This window comes from Mauremys mutica, chromosome 1 (assembly GCF_020497125.1).
Source record: "Mauremys mutica isolate MM-2020 ecotype Southern chromosome 1, ASM2049712v1, whole genome shotgun sequence".
Taxonomy (NCBI): Eukaryota; Metazoa; Chordata; order Testudines; family Geoemydidae; genus Mauremys; species Mauremys mutica.
In genome coordinates this window covers 157,410,126-157,433,145 of record NC_059072.1, presented here as the reverse complement: position 1 = coordinate 157,433,145, position 23,020 = coordinate 157,410,126, and the positions used below count along the sequence as shown (strand labels likewise).

The 23,020-nt window shown below is 48.9% G+C and overlaps 1 protein-coding gene across 3 annotated transcripts in view; it reads left to right on the top strand.

Annotated features, from left to right (window-relative positions):
• CFAP91 (cilia and flagella associated protein 91) overlaps nucleotides 1-16,329 on the top strand; it is a 61,152-nt gene extending 44,823 nt beyond the window's left edge. For 2 of the 3 annotated variants that reach the window (XM_045001125.1, XM_045001126.1), the window contains 5 exons: nucleotides 2,047-2,195; nucleotides 4,446-4,537; nucleotides 12,948-13,310; nucleotides 15,010-15,038; nucleotides 16,151-16,328. In XM_045001125.1, coding sequence (XP_044857060.1) covers nucleotides 2,047-2,195; nucleotides 4,446-4,537; nucleotides 12,948-13,310; nucleotides 15,010-15,020 — 615 coding nt within the window. In that variant the 3' untranslated portion in view covers nucleotides 15,021-15,038; nucleotides 16,151-16,328. Of the gene's footprint in view, nucleotides 1-2,046; nucleotides 2,196-4,445; nucleotides 4,538-12,947; nucleotides 13,311-15,009; nucleotides 15,039-16,150 lie in introns of all 3 variants that reach the window. The other variant, XM_045001124.1, reaches the window with a different exon arrangement.
• The last annotated feature ends 6,691 nt before the right edge of the window (nucleotides 16,330-23,020 follow it).

The following is a 23,020-nucleotide window of genomic DNA, read 5'->3' as shown; positions in this document are numbered from 1 at the left end:
TCTGCAGACCACTACCAAGTGCTGGGCAGGGAACATCTAAACTAAATGCATTATAGAAATCCAGTGTGTTCATCCTGCTTCTGTTCCACGTTGCTTTGATAAAGTATTTTGCTTCAGAATTCAAGTGACTACAAGAAGATTAATTTATTGCAGCTGTGGTAGTTTTAATCACATCTAAACTGCCCTGATGCTGTAAGGTGTTATTTGCCAGCTGTTCAGAGGACTATGTGAAATGAGTTGGTGTTTGGCATTCAGTTAATGGAGCTGGCACATTGTACAGGAGATAGGAGAGTGTCCCCACAAACGTAAAAGATCAGAGTTTTGCCTTGGGCACAGGTCATTTTCTGTACTTGTTTCTGTACAACTAGTTCCCCGGGAAAAGGCCATTAGAGAAGGAATCCTCATATGACGGGATCCCTGGGGTGCAGCCTGGGACTGTGGGACCGCTGTGCCCCCTTAACTCTCCAGCCTGGGCTGTCTCTCACAATGCTTTGCCAGTGACAAGCAGCAAACCCTTCCATGCGCTGTTATCACTCAGCACAAGCACATGTGAAGCCCCACACCCTGCTAGATTGCATGAATGCTCCCAGAGCCACTCATGGATCACACAGAGAAAGGCACTAGCCAGATCCCCCACAGCTCCCAGTCTTGTACCTCAGGAATATACCGTCTTGCACTGCTCAAGATCATTTCTTGAGCAATGCAAGTTTATTAATTGGTTCACCACTTCATCAATGGAAAGTGGATATACACCAGCCTTTGTAAACCTGAGCCAATTTACCAAGCACTTCAAGCAAACTCACTGGTAAAGATAAACAGTAAAACAAGTTTATTGATTACAAAATATAGATTAGAAGTGATAGGCTAAACATCAGAGGTAGCTACCAAAGGTAATAAAATATAAGCACGCAGTCTAAACTTTCAACCCTATTAGACTGGGCAACATCTAGATTAGGCAGTTTTTCTCACCCCACTGGATATTGCAGTTCATAGTACATGGGTTTCACCCTTGAAACCTCGGCCAGTCTCCTCTGTTGGAGTCTTCAGTCTCCTGAGTGACCTTGTTGCCTGCAGGATAGGTGTGGGGAGGAGAAAGTCCAAGCATGGGGCCACTGCGTTCTGTTTTATACCTTTCGTCCATGTGCTTGGAGAACACAAGTCCAGGCATGTCTGGTGGGCATTGCTGAGTCACCACCAGGCAAGATTGAGCAATTCTCCTGGTGTGGCCTTGTGCAAGTGAGTCATTGCATTATTATGTAGCTCCCTTGCTGGACAATGGCTGTTGATGGCTTTTCGACACCCGCCCAGGCATTGGTTATCTCCCTGGTTACTGTCTTTGGTGATCTAATATCTGGGCAGTTCCCCAACCCACAGCATATTTTAGTGACAACCATATAACACAATTCTCATAACTACATATGCATTAATTATATTTATATTTAGATGGAACAGTAGGTTTCAGCAGATCATAACTTTTCCCATGATATCTTTCAAGGCATGCTTTGTATGCAATATCACAATTATATATAAATGATGAATGGGGAGTTACAGAATGCTCCCCTGGGGTGTAGAGAGTCACACCTCACACTGGATTCATCTACATTGCAACTGGAAGCATGTTCAAGTTAGTGTGCTAAAAATGGCAGCTTCGCAATTTGGCAGTGTGGTTTAGGCAAGTTGCCTGAGTTACATATCATGGGGGACTGGGCAGGTTTGTACTCAGGCGGCTAGCCTGAGCCACTACCTGTGCTACCCCGGCTACACTGCTATTTTTAGCATGCTGGCTTGAGCAGAACTAGTGTGTGTCTGTCGGTCTGAGCTGGAAAGCACGCTTCCAGGTGCAGTGTAGAAATATAAGACAACTTCTCATAGACTGCACCTGCCTTCTAAATCAATTGCCCTCAGATAGCCCAGGTTAAGTGGTGAGTCTCAGCTGACACACCATGGTCTTTGCCTCTCCCCACAGACGATCCCAGCAAGTGGGTACTACACAGCAATGAACATTTTGTATCTTGAGTCAGAGAGACATCTTGATGCTTGTTTCAGGTGGTTAAAGTGCACCAGAGGACTGTTGATTCTTACCTGGAAGATGTTATCCTGAACAGCATGGAGAGCACAGCTGAAGAACAAGCCAGGGAAGAGATTCAGAAGGTGGCTGGGGAAATCAATGACATTGCTTATGAAATGGAAAGCCGGTATGTCCTGGAGTGGACGGAGTACAGTTAGACACTGCTTTGCACAATTCAGACCCTGGCTGGCTAGCTACATTTATAGTCTAGGGCCAGCACTGAGGGTGGGGCAACACTGTTCATAACACTACATAGACATGCTGCAGTTTTCATCCACTAGGGAAGCACAGTCAAGTGTGTAACAACTTCTAAAAATGTGCAGATATGGTGGTTCCCAGTCAAGCTCAGATGTGGCGAGGTAGGACCTATTCCCGGCAGCTGTGCTGATGTGCCCTGACCATAAAAGATGAGAGTTTCCCAATGTTTCCCCACAAAGCCTTTACACTGGGATTTTCAAAGGCCATGCAAGGGAGTTAGACACCCACACCTTGTTGAGATTTAATGGCAGCTGTCCACCTAACTTCCTTATACTCCTTTGAAAACCCCAGCCATAGAAAACAGCTTACATGCAGGTGTCCTTTAATCTGGAAACTGGTCTGTCCTCTAAGGCTGTGGAGTCCTCTTTGACCCCAGTCCTGGGGCAGCCTGCCTGCACCCCAAACTTCTCATCCCCAGCCCTGCTCTGCCCCACCCCAGAGCCCGCACCCCCGCACCTCAACCCTCTGCCCTAGCCCTGAACCCCCTCCTGCACCATGAACCCCTCATCCTCAGCCCCACCCCAGAGCCCTCACCCCTAGTAAGAGCCCTCATTCCCCCCACACCGCCCCACATTATGCAATATAGGGAAACTGTTAAACGCTTACTGTTTCCAGTCCATTTTTACATTATTTAAAAAAAAATATATTGGCTTACAAGGCAGGTCGGGGGAGGCCAGGACTTGGACCCGTTCTGGGCACCACCAAAAATTATACAAACCTGCCGCCCCTGCAAACAAACTAGTAAAAATATGCTTTCTGATGGCTAAGACCTAACATAACAAGCTACAGTCTTTGTTTAAGGTAGTTTCTTCACCAATGTTCCTTTTCTAACAACGGCTGACTAGCTCTTAGTCAGGATACTCACAGAGTCCAAGGTGCTGGTTTTCCTTGTCTCCTCAGGGGAAAGATAACTTTAGGGGTTCTTTGCAGTGATGAGCTGCCAAAATCTTAACAACCGATTCCCTATAAAAAGTTCTGATTTAAGGGAGGGAGAGTGGGGGAGGGGCCGGGGGAGAGATCCTCGTGGGGCCGGGGGCCCCTGCAGGGCCTGGGCCAATTGCCCCACTTGCCTCCTCCCCTCTGGCCAGCCCTGGAGCTTGCAGCAGCCCACCCCCTCCCACACACACACACCTTGCTGGGCCATTCAAAAAGCGGCAGCAGGACGACTCCAGAGCTCAGCTGAGCTGCCCAGCTGGTGCCCGCAGCTGGCCACGCTACAGCTGGGGGGAAGCGGGGGAATGGCCGGGGGAGCCTCAGCCTCCCCAGCTGGGAATCCTGGGAGCAACAGGATGGTCCGGCCCGCGGACCAGAGTTCTTTGCCCACCCCCTGGCCCTTTAACAACCGGTTCTCCACGGAGGTCTAATTTTAGCAACCGGTTCTTGAGAACCTGTGGGAACCTGCTCCAGCTCACCACTGGTTCTTTGCCTCTCTCCAGTAAACCTTAGAAAAGTATCTCTCTCAAAGTTCATGGACCCTGCCTTAAGAGGCAGGAGGGCTTCCTGGGAGTGCAGTCTCCATCCCCTGTTGACATTGTTAAGTGAACACTTTTCCCCCATTTGATCTCCTAACGGCTGTGTTTACCAGGAATGCAAATGTGCTTTTCTTTGCCTTTGGTCACACTTTGCACAATTTAAAGGGGAAACATATTCAAGCAGGTAGAACCACATTTCTCTGGAAAAAAATGTTTAACAACGCCTGGTTTAAACACATTTTAGTCATAATTCCAGTATATATCTGTATAATCTTTTGTGGGTTGACCGTAGCTGCATCATACAAGAATATTAATGATCAACATGTTACATGACACCTTTTAGATACAGATTATAACAATAATGAGTTGTGGCACAATGAGCTGGTCAGGCCAGCTGAATTCAGGGCTAGATACCAGGGAGTTCCTTGCCTTCTGGCATAGGGATGCTCTTAGGGTCCCGGCTGTGCACCAATTTTTGTGGATAAATGGAGGCCTTCACTTTTCCTGGCTGACAATTGCTTTCACCAGCACTAAAGTCACTTCAAAATAGTTAAACGGTTTTTTAAAATGTTAAGCGAAGTGTGGTGGTGGTGCAGTGGGAAGTAAAGTAATAAATGTTAATTTCACTCTCTGTGTTGGTTCTGTAGCCGAACTTGTCTGCAATCAGAAGAAATTGTAGCAGAGCTGGTTTATGGTTTCCTGATCCCAGAATTACAGAAAATGTCTGTCAAGGAGAAAGGTAAGGAGGCCAATAGCTTTGTTCTCTTCTTAAACCGTGATTTGTTGGCTGAAAGGCCCATCTGCCAGGGGTTTCAGTAGAGTCTGAGGATATGTCTACACAGCAATAAAAGCCCCATGACAGCTAGTGTAAGAGCCCAGGTAAACTGACTTGGGCTTGTGGGGCCCACACTGAGGGCTAACAATAGCAGTATAGTTGTGCGGGGGTCTGGGCTCTGAAACCTGGCAAGGGGGGAGAAGAGTCTTGGAGCCCAGGTTCCAGGCTGAGCTTGAAAAATTACACTGCTATTTATGTGCTCTAATTTTTTTATAGGCACAGTGGCTCAAATTCAACTCTAGTGTAAGCAGGTATAACCCCATTGAAATCAGTGGAGCTGCACCTACTTGTGCTAGAGCCAAAATAGTCCATTTTTTCTTGAATAGACTGAAACAAGTGTTTGAATAGCACTGAATTAGTCTGAATTACTGAGTATGGAACAATTTCCCACTGACTGCAAAAGTCCCTAATATGTAGTTAGTTTATGCAAATGACAAATGTACAAGGAAGCTTATATTGTTTTTCTTTCTCTTTGTTCCGTTCTAATTTGCCCAGAACTAGGAACTGATATAATGTCTTATGGTTGATTCTGCGACATCATATTTCCAGTGGAAAATCTTATGCTATTGTAGAGAGGGCATTGTTTTAATCAAGTCTGAATATTATGGCTCCATAGTTCAGAGAATGGAAGGACATTAGAAATCCATGTGTCGTGATGATGATCAGCATAGAATGATCGTTCTTGATCAGGAGACTTCTCTTGCCCAGCCCATTCAAAAGATTGCAGACATGCGCCCCATAAAGCGTGTATTGACTTTGAAAAGCAAATGTAAAAAATAGCATAACAGGAGTTCTATGTTTTATTGTCTCTCTCTGACTTGAGAGCAAATGTGCTCATAGTTTACTGATTAAAAATATAAATATTTGCTAACTACAAGCCCTGCAAACACATTCTGGGATTTAAGAATCATGCTAGCTTCTTCCTGGCTTGTGTATCACCAACAATAACAATCAAGCACCTAGCAAACAATTCTGTTGATGGTGCATGAGCTAGAATAGCTCCCTCTCTTAACTGTGCAGGCTCTGCAGGGCTAACAGAGTAGTCAGTACAAACCAGTTATGGTCATTGAAGTCTGCAGCTACATCCAGGGATCAGATATAACCACTTTTATATAGCCACTTTTCAGAGTAGATCTGTGCATTAGAGAGTTACAATTAGCAAAATGTATTGCAGTGAGTTATTTTTTGGACTTAAATGCAAAAAAGCCACCTTTCCATTGATATATTTTAGCAATGTACATTTAATTTAGAACACAAGAGGTAACCACTCAGGAAAAAGATAAGGATGTCATTGTAAGTAACTCAGTGAAAACCTGTGCTCCATATTGAGCAGAGGCGAAAAAGAAACAAAATGGTAGGATGCATATTGTTGCCCCTTTTCAACCTGCCTGGCCAGTTTAAGTTTAGAATCCTGGGGATGTTCCAGTTGGGAGTAGAAATTGATGGAGTCTGGAATTCTTCTTGGAATGATGGTCTCTATGTGGATTCCAAACGTGGGTGCACATGCGTGCCATGCACCCGAGCTGGAACTGTTCATAGTAGTGTTCGTTGACCCACATATGCTTTGGCTGCGTGGTACATCCTGAGGCTTTAAGGCTCAACGCCATTCCAGTTCCCTCTTACCGCCTCGTGGCCAGAGTTTGAATCCCGTTCCTCAGTGCTCTTAACCTGCTAAGAGAACCTTTTGTCTGTTTTTTTTCCTGTAAATAGTTTCTTCTAGTTGTATATAGTTGTCCGCTATTGTTAGTTAGGGCTCCCCTTTTTCCCTTCATGGGGTGCTCCCCATCCCAAGGCTATGCCCCGGCAAGCTGGCTTTAAAAGCTATGCTTCGTGCCCATGTTCTTTCTCTGTGAGCGATGAACACCAGTGCTGTCTCTGTTGACTCAGCGAAGCTCACATCGTTGCCCAAAGTGCTATCTGCTGCTCCTTCCCGTCTCGAACTCGGGAAGCTGGAGAACTTCACCTCCGAATGGAGGAGAATAGGCACCCACGTGAGCAATCGGATCCTGCTCCGACAGATCCACCAGAGCACTGGCTGTCACCGATGGTGAGTGCTTCTCTGGGCCCTTCCCGTGCAGCCCCAGCAGTACTGCTGAAGCCTCACCGTGTGCATAAGGAACACCGACATGGGTGTAAGGGTGACTCCCTGATGGGAAGCACCTCCAAATGCAGCATTGCCTCCCTGAGCTCTGCCAGTTGTGTGTTGAGCCAGCCGCTCCACCTCCAAAGCCGTTTTGTACAGAGCATAAGTCCACACATCACCGCATCCCGCCAGCGCCACTTCCAGCCATGGTGCATTGCCCACTGCCTTCACCCCCAGAACTGTCGACATGGCCAGGACCATCCGGACATTCACGCCTGGTCCCACGCACACTGGGATGCTTGTCCTCTTTGATGCCAGCGGCTGAGCCAGTGCTGCCGTACGCTGGTTCCCCTCAGTGCTCTGGATCTCCAGCTGCTGTGAGGCTTCCATCTATGGCGGATGAACCTCTCCTGGTCTGGCAGCATCCTGCTCCGCTCTGCCTGTCTCCACTGGCACTGTCGACCACCAAACCTCTCCTGCTCCTGGACCGCCACACCTCGCACCACGACAGCCCTGCCTCTACCGGATCTGTTTTCTGGTTTGAAGAGGTCCTCTGAGCCAGAACATGCCTTCTCACCTTTGTGTTCCTATAGCCTGAACCCTTGGTGCCAGCTCTACCCTCTTGTGTACGGCCCCTCCGCCGAGACATGGTTCCGTAACCCTTGGAGACTGCCGATGCCCGTGGATCTGTATGTCTGGCCCCACTGGCCCTCCTGAGACCCTTACCGGGACTGCAGGGTACCATCTCTGCCACATCACCGACCCACACTGCCTCTCCCTCCGTCTACACAGACACCTAGGACATTACCACATCGCCAGTCCCTACTGGGGCTCTTCGTCCCCAGACGACGTGCTACTCCCTTGTCCCCAGACGAGGGCCTACTTCATCATATGGCTGCAGCCTTCAGCCTGCAAGTGGAAGACATTCAGGACCCCCAAAACCAATTCCTGGCTCTCCTGCATCCTCTGGACGGGCGTTGTGTAAAGGTGGAAATGGTAGAGGTAGCAGCAGCAGAGTAGTGAGGGGGCTGTGTGTGTAGGCGTTGGGGGAGCGAGGTCAAAAGGATGGCCGCTGTTGCCTACCATAGGGGCTGGGGTATAGATGCCCAGTGAATGGAGGGTGGCACAGAAGTCCTTAAGGGAGTGGAGGGATTCATCCATTTTATTGCTGAAGCACTTGTAGTTGTCAAAGGGAAGGTCCTCTAAGGTTGTCTGGACCTCTTTCAGAAAATGGCTGAATTGAAGCCACGAATTGTGGCACAGCACCAACCTGCATGCCAGAGAGTGGGCTGTGGTGTCAGTGGTGTCAACCATGGTTTGGAGGACCACCTTGGCAACTAGCTTACCCTCATCCAGGCAGGGCTGGTGCTTCCATTAGGCGACCCTAGGCAGTTGCCTAGGGTGTCAGGATTCGGGGGGCGGCATTTTGTGCGCTCCCCACGGGGTGCACGGGAGCTTCTGGTTCCGCTCCCGTTGCGCCGCTGAAGAAGGACCTTCTGCCAACGTGCCGTGGAAAACAGCGGCAGGCAATTGAGCAGCTCAATGACTGCTGCTGTCGCCTGCGGCATTTCGGCGGAGGGTCCTTCTTCGATGGCGCGCGATGGGAGTGGAACCGGAAGCTCCCCCGTGGGGAGCTCACAAAATGCCGCCCCCCCGAATTCTGCCAGAAATCCTGGCGCCGCTCCTGCATCCAGGAGGTTCTTCTACTCCAGAGGACCCCCTCGGTCTGGGCTCACAGGGCAGCCCCCTTCTCATTCCCTGAACCACCAAATTACACTACACCTTCCTGCCCATCTCCCTGCTCCCACAAGTCCTGTGTAAGGTGTAGCAGGATTATACTACAGTCTTTTGCATAGCCCCTCCTGGCATCACCAGTATTTGTTCACGGATCTCCTTTGCCTTTCCAATCACTCCCGCACTCCACCTCCCAAATCTCCTCACACAGGTGCATAGCCGCCTGTGGCACCCAGGCCCTCTCCACCTCATGGCTTGATATTTGGATGGGGCTCGCATGTAGACAGGGTGTGCTCCGCCCCCATGTGTGACATCCTCACTCACAGCAGACAACCATCCACTAGAGCCTGTTATCAGGTTAAATGGCGCATCTTCACCACATGGGTGCACCACCACCCCCTAGACTTCTCCATTTCCATCCTCCTGGATTACCTTCTTCACCACCTTGCCCACTCCTCCGTCCATGTCCACCTGGCAATACTCAAGCCTTCTTTCTTCCTGTTTTCCATCTTCACCCACCCGACTATCACCTGCTTCCTTCCTGGCCTTCTCCTCTGTGCACAACCTACTCTCTCAGGCCCTGAACCTTGTCCTCTACACCAGTGCATCTCAAAGCCAATCCGCCGCTTGTGCAGGGAAAGCCCCTGGCGGTCTGGGCCGGTTTGTTTACCTGCCGCGTCCGCAGGTTCAGCTGATCGCGGCTCCCACTGGCGGCAGCCCAACTTTGAGAAGCACTGCTCTACACCCTCATTAAGCCACCCTTTGAACCCCTTTCGACCTGCTCCCTCACCGATCTCTCCACAAAGGTGACCTTTTTGGTGACCATCACCTCCACGCGGTGAGTTAGTGAGCTGGCAGCCATGATTGCGGTCCTGTCCTTTACTGTCTTCCACAAGGACAAGGTGTCCCTGCATCTTCACCCCAAATTCCTCCTCAAGGTGGCCTCCCCATTCCACCTCAACCAGTGCATTAACCTCCCAATCGTCTACCCTAAACCGCACGCCTCCCCCAGGGAGTGCATGTTATACTCTCTCAACGTCCACTAGGCATTGGCTTTTTATCTCCAGCGCACCCATGCCTTCCTGGTCTTGCCCTGGGTCTTCCTCGCCATTGCAGAGTGCTGTCAGAGCCATGCCCTCTCTTCACAATGCCTTTCCAAATGGATCTCTCATTGTATTGAGGACTTCTATGGGCTCTTTCATGTCCTGTTACCTCCCTCAGGAGACACAGCTCACTCCACATGGGCATATACCGCCATGTCAGCCATGTAGATGTTCTGTGGCAGGACATTTGTAGGGTGGCAGCTTGGGCCTCTGTCCACATATTTTCTACCCACTATGCCAGGGATCCCCAACGCAGTGCCCACGGGTACCATGGCACCCACCTACTGGCTGCCAGACAAGTAGCCGCTGAAATTCCGCCAAGTAGCGGCAACGTCAAGAAGCATTGTGACAAATGCTAAAGCAAGTACTGAAGTATTGAATATAAACAAGGCACCCCTGAAATACTGCAAAGTAAAAGTGTCAAAGGACTCCAAAATTTTGGGATAAACCAGATAGGACCTGACCAGAAGGCAAGGTTGGACCCAGGAAAGAATGCACTGAGGTCTCTAAGAAGAGCTGGAGCAATACTTGATATGGTGCCGCTCCTATGGAAACTCATTCTCCGAACATTGTCAAGAAGGAACTAATTGGAAAGTTCCAAAGACACATTTATATGCAGCAGTGTGTCTGCCAGCAGGGGGCCTGGCTCATATGAGCTTTATCCTGCTACAGCTGCCCTTACAGGTCAAAAAATCTTAAGCACTAGTGGCATTCTGCCATCTCCACCTTATGGAGCCAAGACTCAGGAGTGAGAATCCTGCATAGTGAAATCTTCAGAGAAGCAGAATTACAAGGTAAGTAATTTTCTCTTCTTCGAGTAGTGTCCCTGTAGATGCTCCACTCTACGTGCACTTACCCTTTGGAGATTTCACATAGCAGTGAAATGGAGCCTTAGCAGTTTTCCATGTTGAGTTTTACCTCAAGTGTGTCCCGTTAGCTCTTATAGTAGTTAGTTTATTATCATTGGTTTTAGCGGTAGTTAGTAGTAGTTTTAGATGTATGTATCTCTTTCTTAGTTTCTCCCCTCCTGGGAGCTTTATGTTACTGGGAGAGCATGCCTGGTTCTCTTGGTTTCAAACACGTCCTATCATGAATGAAGGCAATCCCATGCATCCGTTGCCTTGGGAATCTCATATTTCCAAAAGTACAACTTCTCTCTGGTATTAAAATCTAAACTCAGAAAAAAATCAGGGAGATCAAATTTCAACTATCCATGGTTGCACCCAGCCTCTGATCCAGGCCAGGGGACTCCCCCATAGCTAACTTACTGGAGACCAGCCTATCTCTGCTGTCTCCGAGACGCACTCCTTGAGGGTGTCTAAGAGGAAGACCCAAGATTCCTCTCATAAGACTTCCAGAACAGTGCCTCATGTTCTCCAGGTAGGAAATCTACCTCGAAATCATAGTTGCCAATGACGCCAGCCACTTCGGCATCCATCAGTCTCTGACTCGCTACCCACAAGGCTGCTGGTTCCTCAGATACTGAGGGCACTGTAAAGCCTAAAAACTTCAAAATGTGGCGCTCTGATAGGCCATCAATACCATCAGAAAAGTGAGGTGGCAAAAAGAGCTCTACCTCTTCTCAATCAGTAAAGAAGTCTGCTCAGGCGCCATTTGGAGTCGTCCCCACTCCAAGCATTTGAGATTCAGTACAGTCAACTGTATCAGCCGCCATTACTTCATCTCAGGCCATGGGCACTGTACCAACAACATTGAGTACTGTTGGAGTTTTGTTTTCCACAGGACCTTACTGTGTCCAAGACACCCGGATCACCATTGCTCAGCTCCAATCTGCTCTTGATACCAAGGATCTCCTGACATCTTTCCTGTACTGACGGTTTGACTTTCTTTTGGTTCCTATGTTCCTGCCACTCCAGAGTGATCTGTAAGAGGAGGATTCTAATGAACATTTTGCCTCAGTCTCTCAGTTACCTGTCCAAGGTGCTCCTCTCCATCCCAACAGAGGCACTTTTCCAGAGGTCTTTGAGGAAATTGATATCACTTGTGAGAGACATCCACAGCCACCATCTCACTGGTACAAGCGCCCACGGATGCCTCCACCCATGCCATATGCACCACCTCCTTGGTCATACTTGGATCCCTGGGTGACCTATGATTGTGTATAGGCCTATGGGACAGGGCCTATATGATCTTTCCTGCATCTTTAGAAAGGACAAATCTCACCCCTTTTTTGAATGGAATTGCAATAGTAGTGGATGAAGGGAGTGCAGCAGCTCCATGGGATTTAGCATTTGAAATCAAATGCAAATGAAGTCAAAATGCCTTGGATAAGAGGAGCACTGCCATGTGGCTTGAAAACGGACTCAAGAAAACAAATGATAGCTGGTCACTGGCCAGTATATTGAGTCAGAGGAGCTGCAGGGCTTAGAGATGAAGATGTAATCAGCACATGAATGATATTCAGACATGATCGTGCGGTCCCATCTATACTATTGCAACTACCATGTTGGAGACCTGGTTACAGCGTGTTAGACCCACAGGATTCAACGTGGGTTTCAGTTAAAACATGACTCAGTCTTGCAGTGTAGATGGACCCAAACCCTGGGATAACCTTGGACTTTTGCAGACCATGGTTCAGTCCTGCCTGCACAGCCAAACACTTTTTTAATCATGATTGGGATGGAAAACAGTGTATTAATATCCGAAAGCTATAAACATAGAGGGAACTACAAGTAATGGGATAAAATTAAAGAAAGGAAAATGTAGGCTGAACACTTTAGACTGGGGAATTATCACCCAATCAAAGGATGGGAGTGTTTGATTGGAGGAAAACTATAAAATGTGCAGCAAGGAATTGTCCTGCATTGGCCCAGGAAGATAAACTAGGTGACTTATTGGATCTACTCTGTCTCCAGTTCCAGATATTCTTTAACTCAGCACTCATCAGCAAACCTACAATAACAAAGCAGTAGCCTACAGTGAACTCAGCTCAGCACTCATAAGGTATCATGTAAACAAAGCTTTAAAAAGCCAGTGTGTGCACCAGTGCTAGAGTAAAAATCCTGTGGTTTAGAGGACAGATTTCAGATGCACTCTTTCAAAGATTTGTTTCAATAAACAAATGGTGATGATTTTAAAACACAGGAGTATACCTTTCTCACTTTTGCCCTGAGTAGGAAAGAAACTCACTTGGCAGTTCTGTCTATTTCCATAGCTTGCCTTCAAAGCAAAATACAAGGTTGCTTGCTGCTATTAGATGGCAGTAGAACCCTATCAGCCCAAACCAGAAGGGTGTGATTTTTCCTGAGACAAGCTTTTTCATAGTTTCTGTAAGCTAAGAGCTGCCTTTGAGGCAGTGGGGGAGGGTGGGTATCCATGCAGAAAATTCATGCAATATGGCTCCAAGTGAAAATCCTCTCTTCTTTGTGTACAGTGAGGCAGTCCCAGCGGAAGCACATCAGTGCTGCTCATCAGATCATCCACAGGAGCACGGACATAGCAGTGGCTCAGAACTCTTCAGTGGTGGGACAGCTGTCACTGGGTGATGGAGAATCTGTGACCAAGATACCAGGGAGACCTCCTCCCGTGGCAGCCAGTTCTGCTCTCAGCGAAACAGCTGCTGAACAGATTGCGGCAGAGGTTATAGAGAGCCCTTATGCTGTCCTAGCCAGCCAAGCATTGTATGATACACTGCACGACGAGACCCAGCCGGGAGGGTTAGTGGTGAGCCATTCTGCTACATCAGACAGGCAATCGCAGGCTGATATAGCCCCTGCAAAGAGAGAAGATGAGTCAGGTGAGTTTGAGATCTGTTTTCCCTGCCTCAGTCATTGGAGCTCAGTCCCTGGGGGAGGGAAGGAAGCTGCACCCACTTTGTTCAGAGCACCATCCTGACTGTACACAGGATGGAGAAGCACCCCTCTCTCCATCAGACCGTCCCTCAGGGGCAGCAGCATCTGGATCTCTTGCAGACTGCCAGCATTGTTGCCTGGAAGCAGTCCTGAGAGCATTATGCCATAGGAGCCCCTGTCCAAAGGAGTCTGTGACTGTATTTGGTTTAACTCCCAGAGATTTTTACTGTCTAACCCTTAAAGATGTCGTTTAACTATTGAACAGTGAAATTCCACTGATGGTTGTCAAGGGATGGGAAGGTTAGTTCAGGGAACTGGGAGTTTGCAGTACATACATCTCTTCCTTCTTCTGCCACTGTCCATAGCATGTGGAGGCTGGGGTTGGGCTCTCAAGCCCACCTGAGCCCCTGGGTCTGAGCTGGGGGACTCCCTGAGCTGCAGCGTGTACACTGCTATTTTTAGCACACTAGCTCAAACTGAGCTAGCACACGCCTCTCTGCCTAGGGTGGGAGGCTCACTCCCAGCTTTCTTGTGTTAATAACCCCATGCTCATGGGAGTGGTCCCACTAGCCGCAGTTGGACTGTTCACATGAGCAAGTCAAGCAGCATCTGGCCCTAATGTACTGGGGCTGTGGTAGCAGAAAATGGCTGATGAGACACATTCATTCAAACACCACATTTTTAAGTGCTTGTAACTTTCCTGAAATGTTACCATTTGGTCTGACTTTCCTGGTGAATGTATTTGGAAAGAACATAAATTACATTTGTTGGTGTGTTGACTTTGCCTTGATTGCATGTGTGTGATTGCTCAAGCTCAGAATGTTTGGAAGCAACATCCTGCAAATGCGTGCAGTCCATTTATTTGATTATTGCTCTGCAAGAGACTCACTGAGCTGTTGGATCTCTCCTTTTCAAATTCATGATTTTTGTAGGTTTAGAATCTCAAACAAACTCAAATAAATGCCTCCCCAAATGCATCCAGCTTGTTCATGGAAACATGGCATGGCCACACTAGGCATCAGAAGTGCGTACGCGTGTAGAAAGAAAGAAAGCCATGCCAAGCTCTAGCTATTTGTTTACAAATTGATTTACTGCACCATAGTATAATGAACGTATAATATCACTGTGTACTTCCCCTTTACATCCTTTACCTGTATAACCACCTGGCCTTTCTGTGTACCAGGTTATATTATTTGCGTGTAGAACGTCAGGTATACTGTGAATGAGGCATTGTCTACACTACCGCTTAAGTTGATGTAAGTTATGTCACTCAGGAGTATGAAAATACCCCCTGAATGATGCAAGTTACACTGACGTAAAGAGGTGTCTACACCACGCTATGTTGGTGGGAGACACTCTCCCGCCAACATAGCTTCCCCCTCTTTTTGAGGTGGAGTAGTTACACCGACGGGAGAGTGCTGTCCTGGTGCCATAATACGTCTCCACCAGATGTGCTAAATTGGCGCTGCTGGATTGAAGGCAGCAGCACCGATTTAGCACAGGAACGAAGACAAGCCCTGAGTAACTGCTACCGCAGTGTGTAATTCTATCCTTTTGAAATACAAATAACAAATTGTTTAGAAACTCAACAGTGCATTACTATAGGATTTTTACATTAAATTTCCTTTGTTTTGGTTTTTTTAGGGGGAGAATGAAACAGAAATGAAAGAAGGGTGAGTGGATACACTGTATGTATTCCTGTGAGCCAGGAGTCAGATGGGGGCTTGGGAGAGGAAACAAACACAAAACAAAGCCATGTGCCTACACACTGAAATAATCACTGCGCGGCAGGTGCTATGGCTATAGATGTGTGCTGGCCAAAAGGGTAGCTGGGTTTTATTGCAGCATTAGAAGGGATTCAGAGTAGGGTGATGAGAATGATTAAAGACAAGGAAAATTTCTCCTATGAAGTAAGATGAAAAAGATTAGGGTTTACCTTAGAAAGGAGGTGAGAAAGAGAGGACATGATAAAAGTAAACATAAAATAATGCCTGGGTCTAGAGAAGGTAGAGCAGGAGTTTCTCTTCTCCCTGTCTCACAACATGAACAGATAGTCAAAGAAATTTGAAAAATAGTGAATGCAAATCCGATAGAAACACATAATTAGAATGTGGAGCTCACTGACACAGGTTGTCTTTGAAGCCAAAAAATTAGCAAGAGTCAAAGAGGGAGTGGACACTTACCTGGATAATAAAAACAGTCAGACTTTCAAAAGTTAGTGTTAGCAAAAAATTGGGAGAGAGATAAAACCTGGTGCTTCAGGGTTTAAATCAATCTCTTAACTATTAGGGATTAAAATGAGGCCTTCCTGGAGGGCAGATTATCCCACAGCTGCCTGCAATAGGGTTTCCTTCACCCTCCCCTGAAGCTTCTGGTGCTGATCAGTATCAAACAGGTTCCTGGACATGATCCAGTCTCAATTCTTGTTCCTAAAATCACGTGTTGAAATAAACATGATGCCTGCATTTATTTCACTGTGTGATATGGGTTTTAATGGACAAAGTGTTCAAGAACTTGTTCTGATCATAAAGGCATCCTTCTCTGTTCTCTGCTATGTATATGCAGTAGGGGGTAGAATCCAGGAGTGTAAGAACCCTAATCTTTAAACATCCCAAATTTTAAGGGACGCGCTCAGGCTAGTGCAACATTTTGCACTGATTTTTATGTATCATGTAAGCTAGGTCTGTGGACGGATGTGTGGTGGAAATGTCATTTTTTTGATGGAGATTCCACTGCCAGTGCTTTAGAAATTGCTTTCAATTGTCATGTGTGGTTTCTTTGTCAGACTTGGCTAAATGTGCTTTGAAGAAGGAAAGAGGCTCAGCGACAAGAGGCATGAGAACACTCCATTCCCTCTCCTAGCAGGGAAAGAGAAGTCTTCAAGAGTGATTTTTGTATCTGAAATATGCACAATGGATTCCTCTGGGTCTGCAGTAATAAAGATTGGGAACATTCTCTCTTGTTTGCTGCTCTTTTTACAAACTTTCCACGGTAATTGACACTGTCTGTACTGTATGGGCAGATTCTGGATTTTGATAGCTACGACGATCTGTTGACTTGAAGTGAGATGGTGAAATATGGCCCCTGGGCTTGATGTAATAATGGGAGGCTAGGAGTCTCATTCCTGAAAGCCAGGCTTTTAACGGGCCTGAGGCTTTAATGCAAACTATTTAAAACCTTGTCTACCTTAGAAAGGGTTTACCAGTATAGCTATATGGGCAAACTCTCCTAGTGGGAACACAGGCACATGAGTTCTTTTGCTGACTTACCTTATACCAGTTTCCTAAACAAAATAAGCTATACCCCTAAAGCACGTTTTATGAGGGTAGAACTGTATCTGCACTAAAGCTTTTGCCGGGATAGAAATGTCATAAAAACACACATCCCTATGTGCCACTTTCTGTGCAGTGCCATTCTCTGTACACTTGCCCACACAAATGCTATGAGCATGTCTGCCCCCACTGTGCCAAATTAATTCCTTTATAACATTGCTGAAGCCAGTGATGAATTTAACCCCAGAGTTATCCACAAGGGCAGAACTTGGCCTCCTGTCCAAGTTTGCAATCTCCAAAGACTATTAGCCGGGTCCTAGCTGCACTGTTACCAATTTCCTCCTCCTAGTAGCCTTGGCTCTGGCCTGCTCTCTAGTCAGTAGATGATTTTGAACCTCCTTTCACTCAGCTTCCCCAAGCAGCCACACCTTTTTGGAGGGGGTGTCAGTATTTTCTTCCTCACACATGCTGAAGCTGGGGTAAGCCACCCAAGAAGAGCTTCTCATCCCTAGTTTGTTTTCTCTAGGGTCCTGGCTATACTTGGAAAATGAGCTGGTGCAACCCTCCCCTAACCATACATACAGACATGGGAGGGGTGGAGATGAGGAGCCATTTTTTACATATATCAAAATCAGTTCATTTCCCTGGCTTAGACACAAGCATTGGGCCTCATTCCAATGTAACGCCATCTAACCCCGGCTTTATTGCTGATTTACTCCAGCAAAAGGTCAATCGGATTCTGGCCCCATGTACTTCTCTGACACTCAAAGAGAAGCAGCATTCGCCAGTGACTGAAAAAGCACTATCCAAATGAGCACATCAACCTTTTTTCTGACAACTGCAGTATAGGAGAGGGACAGAAGGAGACCACTACCAGGGCAATGGGGAAATGAGACCCGACTAAGGTGACTGCACAGGAAGGCTGAGGGATCACACTGGCCATGAGAGAAACTACCTTAGGGTACATCTATACTACCTGCCGGATCGGCAGGTAGTGTTCGATGTGTCGGGGATTGATTTATCGCATCTCGTCTGGATGCGATAAATCAATCCACTAATCGACACCTGTACTGCACCTCGGCAGGAGGCGTAAGCAGAGTCAACGGGGGAGCCATGGCAGTTGACTCACCGCCATGAGGACGGCCAAGTAAGTTGAACTAAGGCCTGGTCTACACTAGGAGTTTGTCGAATTTAGCAGCGTTAATTCGATTTAACCGTGCAACCGTCCACACCAGGAAGCTAATTAGTTCGACCTAGAGGGCTCTTTAGTTTGAATTCGGTACTCCACCCCGACGAGGGGAGTAGCGCTAAATTCGACATGGCTATGTCGAGTTAGCCTATGTGTGGACAGAAATCGACCTTAGTAGCTCCGGGAGCTATCCCACAGTGCACCACTGTGTTGACGCTCTGGACAGCAGTCCAAGCTCAGATGTTCTGATCAGCCATACAGGAAAAGCCCTGGGAAAATTTGAATTCCTTTTCCTGTCTGGCCATTTTGAATCTCAGTTCCTGGTTGGACATCGGGGCGAGCTCAGCAGCACCGGCAACGATGCAGAGCTCTCCAGCAGAGGGGTCCATGCAATCTCAGAGTAGAAAGAGGGACCCAGCATGGACTGACCGGGAAGTCTTGGATCTGATCGCAGTGTGGGGCGATGAGTCTGTGCTTTCGGAGCTGCGCTCCAAAAAACGGAATGCAAAGACCTACGAGAAGGTCTCCAAAGCCATGGCACTCAGAGGATACAGCCGGGCTGCAACGCAGTGCCGCGTGAAAATCAAGGACCTGAGACAAGGCTACCAAAAAATCAAAGCGGCAAACGGACGCTCCGGAGCCCAGCCCCAGACATGCCGCTTCTACGAGGCACTGCATGCCATTCTCGGTGGGTCTGCCACCACTGCCCCACCAGTGACCGTGGACTCTGAGGATGGGATAGTGTCAACGGGCAGTTTCTCGGCGATGTTCGCAGATGGGGAAGATGAGGAAGGGTTTGTGGAGGACGAGGCAGGCGACAGCGCTTACAATACTGCTTTCCCCGACAGCCAGGATCTCTTCATCACCCTCACAGAGATCCCCTACCAACCCTCCCCGGCCGTTAACCCGGACTCTGAATCAGGGGAAGGATCAGTCGGTAAGTGCTATAAACATGTAAACATTTATTTTTTTAAAAACAGGAATAAAAACTATATGAAAAGAAGGTCAATACATATAGGGATAGAACAGAAATCCTCTTGGGAGAGTTCCACGAAGCTCTCGTAGAGGTACTCGAAAAGCCTCCGCAGGAGGTTCCTGGGGAGAGGTGCCTTATTGGGTGCTCCGTGGAAGCACACTCTTCCGCGCCAGGCCATCCTCAGGTACAGTGGGAGCATTGCCTCGACGAGCATGGCAGCATAGGGCCCTGGTCTGTGCAGGGATTCACGCAGCATGCGCTCTCTGTCTCTCCTAGTGACCCGCCTCAGGGTGATCTCGCTCGGCGACTGCTGCATCTAATTAGGGGAATTACTGTAATGTTACTATTGTGAATGCTTGACTTTTCCTTTGCATAACAATGACCGTCGTTTAACAGCCACGTGGTGGAGGCTGCAGAAGGAAAGCATACAGGGATCTTTCCCAGGGACAGCCGCGAGGGGCTGGAACAGGGTCAGACTTTATGCTTTCCAGATTGCCTGCAGCAGGAGGGCACTGCTATCCATTAACTGTTAAGCAGCCTAAAGTTTACGGCTTACCAGGCCTGGCCGCTACACGGATTCTGCTGTCCTGCCCCGCTTGTCTGATCTCCAGTGCAAGACCCCAGGCAATGAAAGCGAATGCCGAAAATTCGAACTTGTCCTGAGAGCACATGAGATAGGTGCCCTGTATGGTCTTGTTCACAGAAACAGACTAGACTGTGTGCAGTGTTCGCAAACATGTATCTTTGCAAGGAAATCACTTCCTCTTTCCCATCACACAGCTGCGGCTCTTTCCCGAACTGCCCCGGCATCCCCCTCACAGAGGCTGGCGCAGATTAGGCGGCGAAAGAAAAAGACTCGGGACGAGATGTTCGCTGAACTGATGGCCTGCTCCAGAGCCGAGGCGGCCCAGCAGAGCCAGTGGAGGGAGACCCTCTCTCAGCAGCAGCGCTCACACAGCGAACGGGAGGACAGGTGGCGGCAGGAAGACCAGCAGGCGACTCAAACGCTGCTTGGACTAATGAGGGAGCAAACGGACACGCTCCGGTGCCTTGTGGATGTTCTGCAGGACCGCAGGCAGGAGCAGAGAGCCCCCCTGAACTGTATCTGCAACCGCCCTCCCCCGCCACAAAGTCCTGTCCCCCCCTCACCCAAAATCACAAGAAGGAGGGGCGCTAGGGGCCGTGAAAACTGTCACTCCACCCCAGCAGAGCGCTCATGTACCAAACAGCTCTCATTCCCTAAAGTATGAGAGCTGCTTCCCTTCCTGGCTCACCCAATCCAAAATCCCAGTTTCATCCCCCAACTGTGTAGTTGAGTATTAAAAATAGTTTGCTGTTCATTACTGTTTCCGTCATGTTTCTTTGCAGAAGATTTTTTGTGAAGGGGAGATAGGGGTTTGTTAATTGCATAGGACAGCCACCATTACCAGGGTGCAGGATCAACAGCAGGTCACACACAGAGTGCAGTCACTAGGCACCCGGGTCACTCTGGGAGGTGTCTGCTGCCCCAGGTCAGTCTGGGAGGTGTATGCTGCCCCAGGGTCCGAGCGCCTGGCATCCACAAATGGCAAGGCAGGCTGCCCTTACCATGCCCTTCCACCCTAGCCATGAACCTCTCCGATGCCCAGAGCCCCAGCCAGAGCCATCATCCCCCTACACCTACTCACCCTTCCCACACACCCCTCACCCCTTCCTGCAAACCCACCCCTTCCTGCACACCCTCCTGTAACCGTCCTCCCCCCAGAGACCGCTGTAGGAGCAGGAGCCTGTCAGTCCTCGAGTGTAGAAGCGGTCTGTACATCACTGCACACCGTACCCACCACAGTCTGCGTCCCTGTTTGAACCCTTTAACGTGAATTCGTTAGTAAAGAAAGCTTTGTTAATTAAAAATGTTCCAATAACTTTATTTTTAAACGTCTGTTGGAAGGGGGGAAACCTGGTGAACGGGGTATGTAACCGCTGAAAAAAGTCAATAGTAACTGAAACAGGGGCAGGTTCAGCTTCTCTGTAAAGAGACTGGACAGTCATAGGTTACCCTGCTCTCTGAGGAACCTAGCTTTCAAAGCCTCCCGGATGCACAGCGCTTCCCGCTGGGCTCTTCTAATCGCACGGGTGTCTGGCTGAGCGTAATCACCAGCCAGGCGATTTGCCTCAACCTCCCATCCCGCCATAAAGGTCTCCCCCTTGCTCTCACAGAGATTGTGGAGCACACAGCAAGCTGCAATAACAATGGGGATATTGGTTTCGCTGAGATCCGAGCGAGTGAGTAAGCTCCTCCATCTCCCCTTGAGACGTCCGAAAGCACACTCCACCACCATTCTGCACTTGCTCAGCCGGTAGTTGAAGAGCTCCTTGTCACTGTCCAAGGCGCCTGTATAGGGCTTCATGAGCCAGGGCATTAGCGGGTAGGCTGGGTCCCCGAGGATCACTGTAGGCATCTCCACATCCCCAACACTTATTTTGTGGTCCGGGAAGAAACTACCTTCCTGCAGGCGTCTAAACAGACAAGAGTTCCTGAAAACACGCGCATCATGAACCTTGCCCGGCCACCCGACGTTGATGTTGGTAAAACGTCCCCTATGGTCCACCAGTGCTTGCAGCACCATTGAAAAGTAGCCCTTTCGGTTAATATACTGGCTGGCGTGGTGGGCCAGTCCCAGGATAGGGATGTGAGTCCCATCTATAGTCCCACCGCAGTTTGGGAATCCCATCGCGGCGAAGCCATCTATGATGACCTGAACGTTTCCCAGGGTCACTACCTTTGAGAGCAGTAGGTCAACGATTGCGTGGGCTACTTGCATCACAGCAACCCCCACGGTAGATTTGCCCACAGCAAAGTGGTTCGCTACTGACCGGTAGCTGTCTGGCGTTGCAAGTTTCCACAGGGCTATGGCCACTCGCTTCTGCACAGTCAGGGCTGCTCGCATCCGAGTGTCCTGGCGCTTCAGGGCAGGGGCCAGCAAGTCACACAGTTCAAGGAAAGTGCCCTTACGCATCCTGAAGTTTCGCAGCCACTGTGATTCATCCCAGACCTGCAGCACTATGCGGTCCCACCAGTCCGTGCTTGTTTCCCGGGCCCAGAATCGCCATCCCATAGCATGAACATGACCCATTGCCACCATGATCTCCGCAGCGCGGGATCCCGTGCTTTGTGAGAGGTCTGTGCCACTCTGACACTTCATGTCCTCACCGCGCTGCCGGAGCCTCCTCGCCCGATTTCTCAGCAGCTGACTGTGGAAGAGGTGAACGATAAGGTGCGAGGAGTTGACAACGGCCATAAGTGCAGCGATGATCGCAGCGGGCTCCATGCTCGCAGTACTGTGGCGTCCGCGCTGTCACTGACCAGAAAAGTGCGGTAACAGATTTCCCGCCGGCGCTTTCAGGGACGGAGGGCGGGAGTGACGGTTGAATGACGACAGTTACCCAAAACCACCCTCGACGCATTTTTCCTCCAGCAGACATTGGGGGCTCTACCCAGCATTCCAATGGGAAGTGGGGACTGCGGGAACTGTGGGATAGCTGCCCAGAATGCACCGCTTCCAATGTCGACGCTTGCCCCGTTAGTGTGGACTCACAAAGTCGAATTAGTGTCCTTAGTGTGGATACACAAATTCGAATTCATAAGGTCGAATCCACAAATTCGACCTAAGTTAAATCAAACTACTCTTGTAGTGTAGACATACCCTAAGATACTTCGACTTCAGCTACACAATAGCGTAGCTGAAGTTGCATATCTTAGTTCGAACCCCCCCCGCTAGTGTAGCCCAGGCCTTAGTCACATGAGCACCACAAACAGGAATGCAGCCCTCTGAAGGGGAAACTGTGGGGATGAGGGTCCTTGAGGTAAGCAGGGAACAGGCCTGCAGGCCATTCCTCCCCCCAAAAGAGTTTGGTGGAAGGGTAGGAAATTACTGGCCCCCCCTCCCTCTTGGAGATTTGGGCAGGGGGTGGGAACAGGAGACTTCTAGGTTCAGCTAAACATGTAAACTTTTGATGCTTCTGTGCCATCCAAACCTTTGCTTGAAAAGGGGCCGGGTCAGAGAACGACATCCAACACTAGCATGTGGCACCTTTGTAAGAGGCGCTGAGGCTGGGCATCCCCTTTGCTCAGGAGAAAATGAAAAACAGCAGGAGGGAGTAAAGGCAATTCAGCTCCATGCTTCATCTCTGCTGTCATTTCCTACTGTGCTCTCTGCAACCCATCCCCGTCCCCTGCAC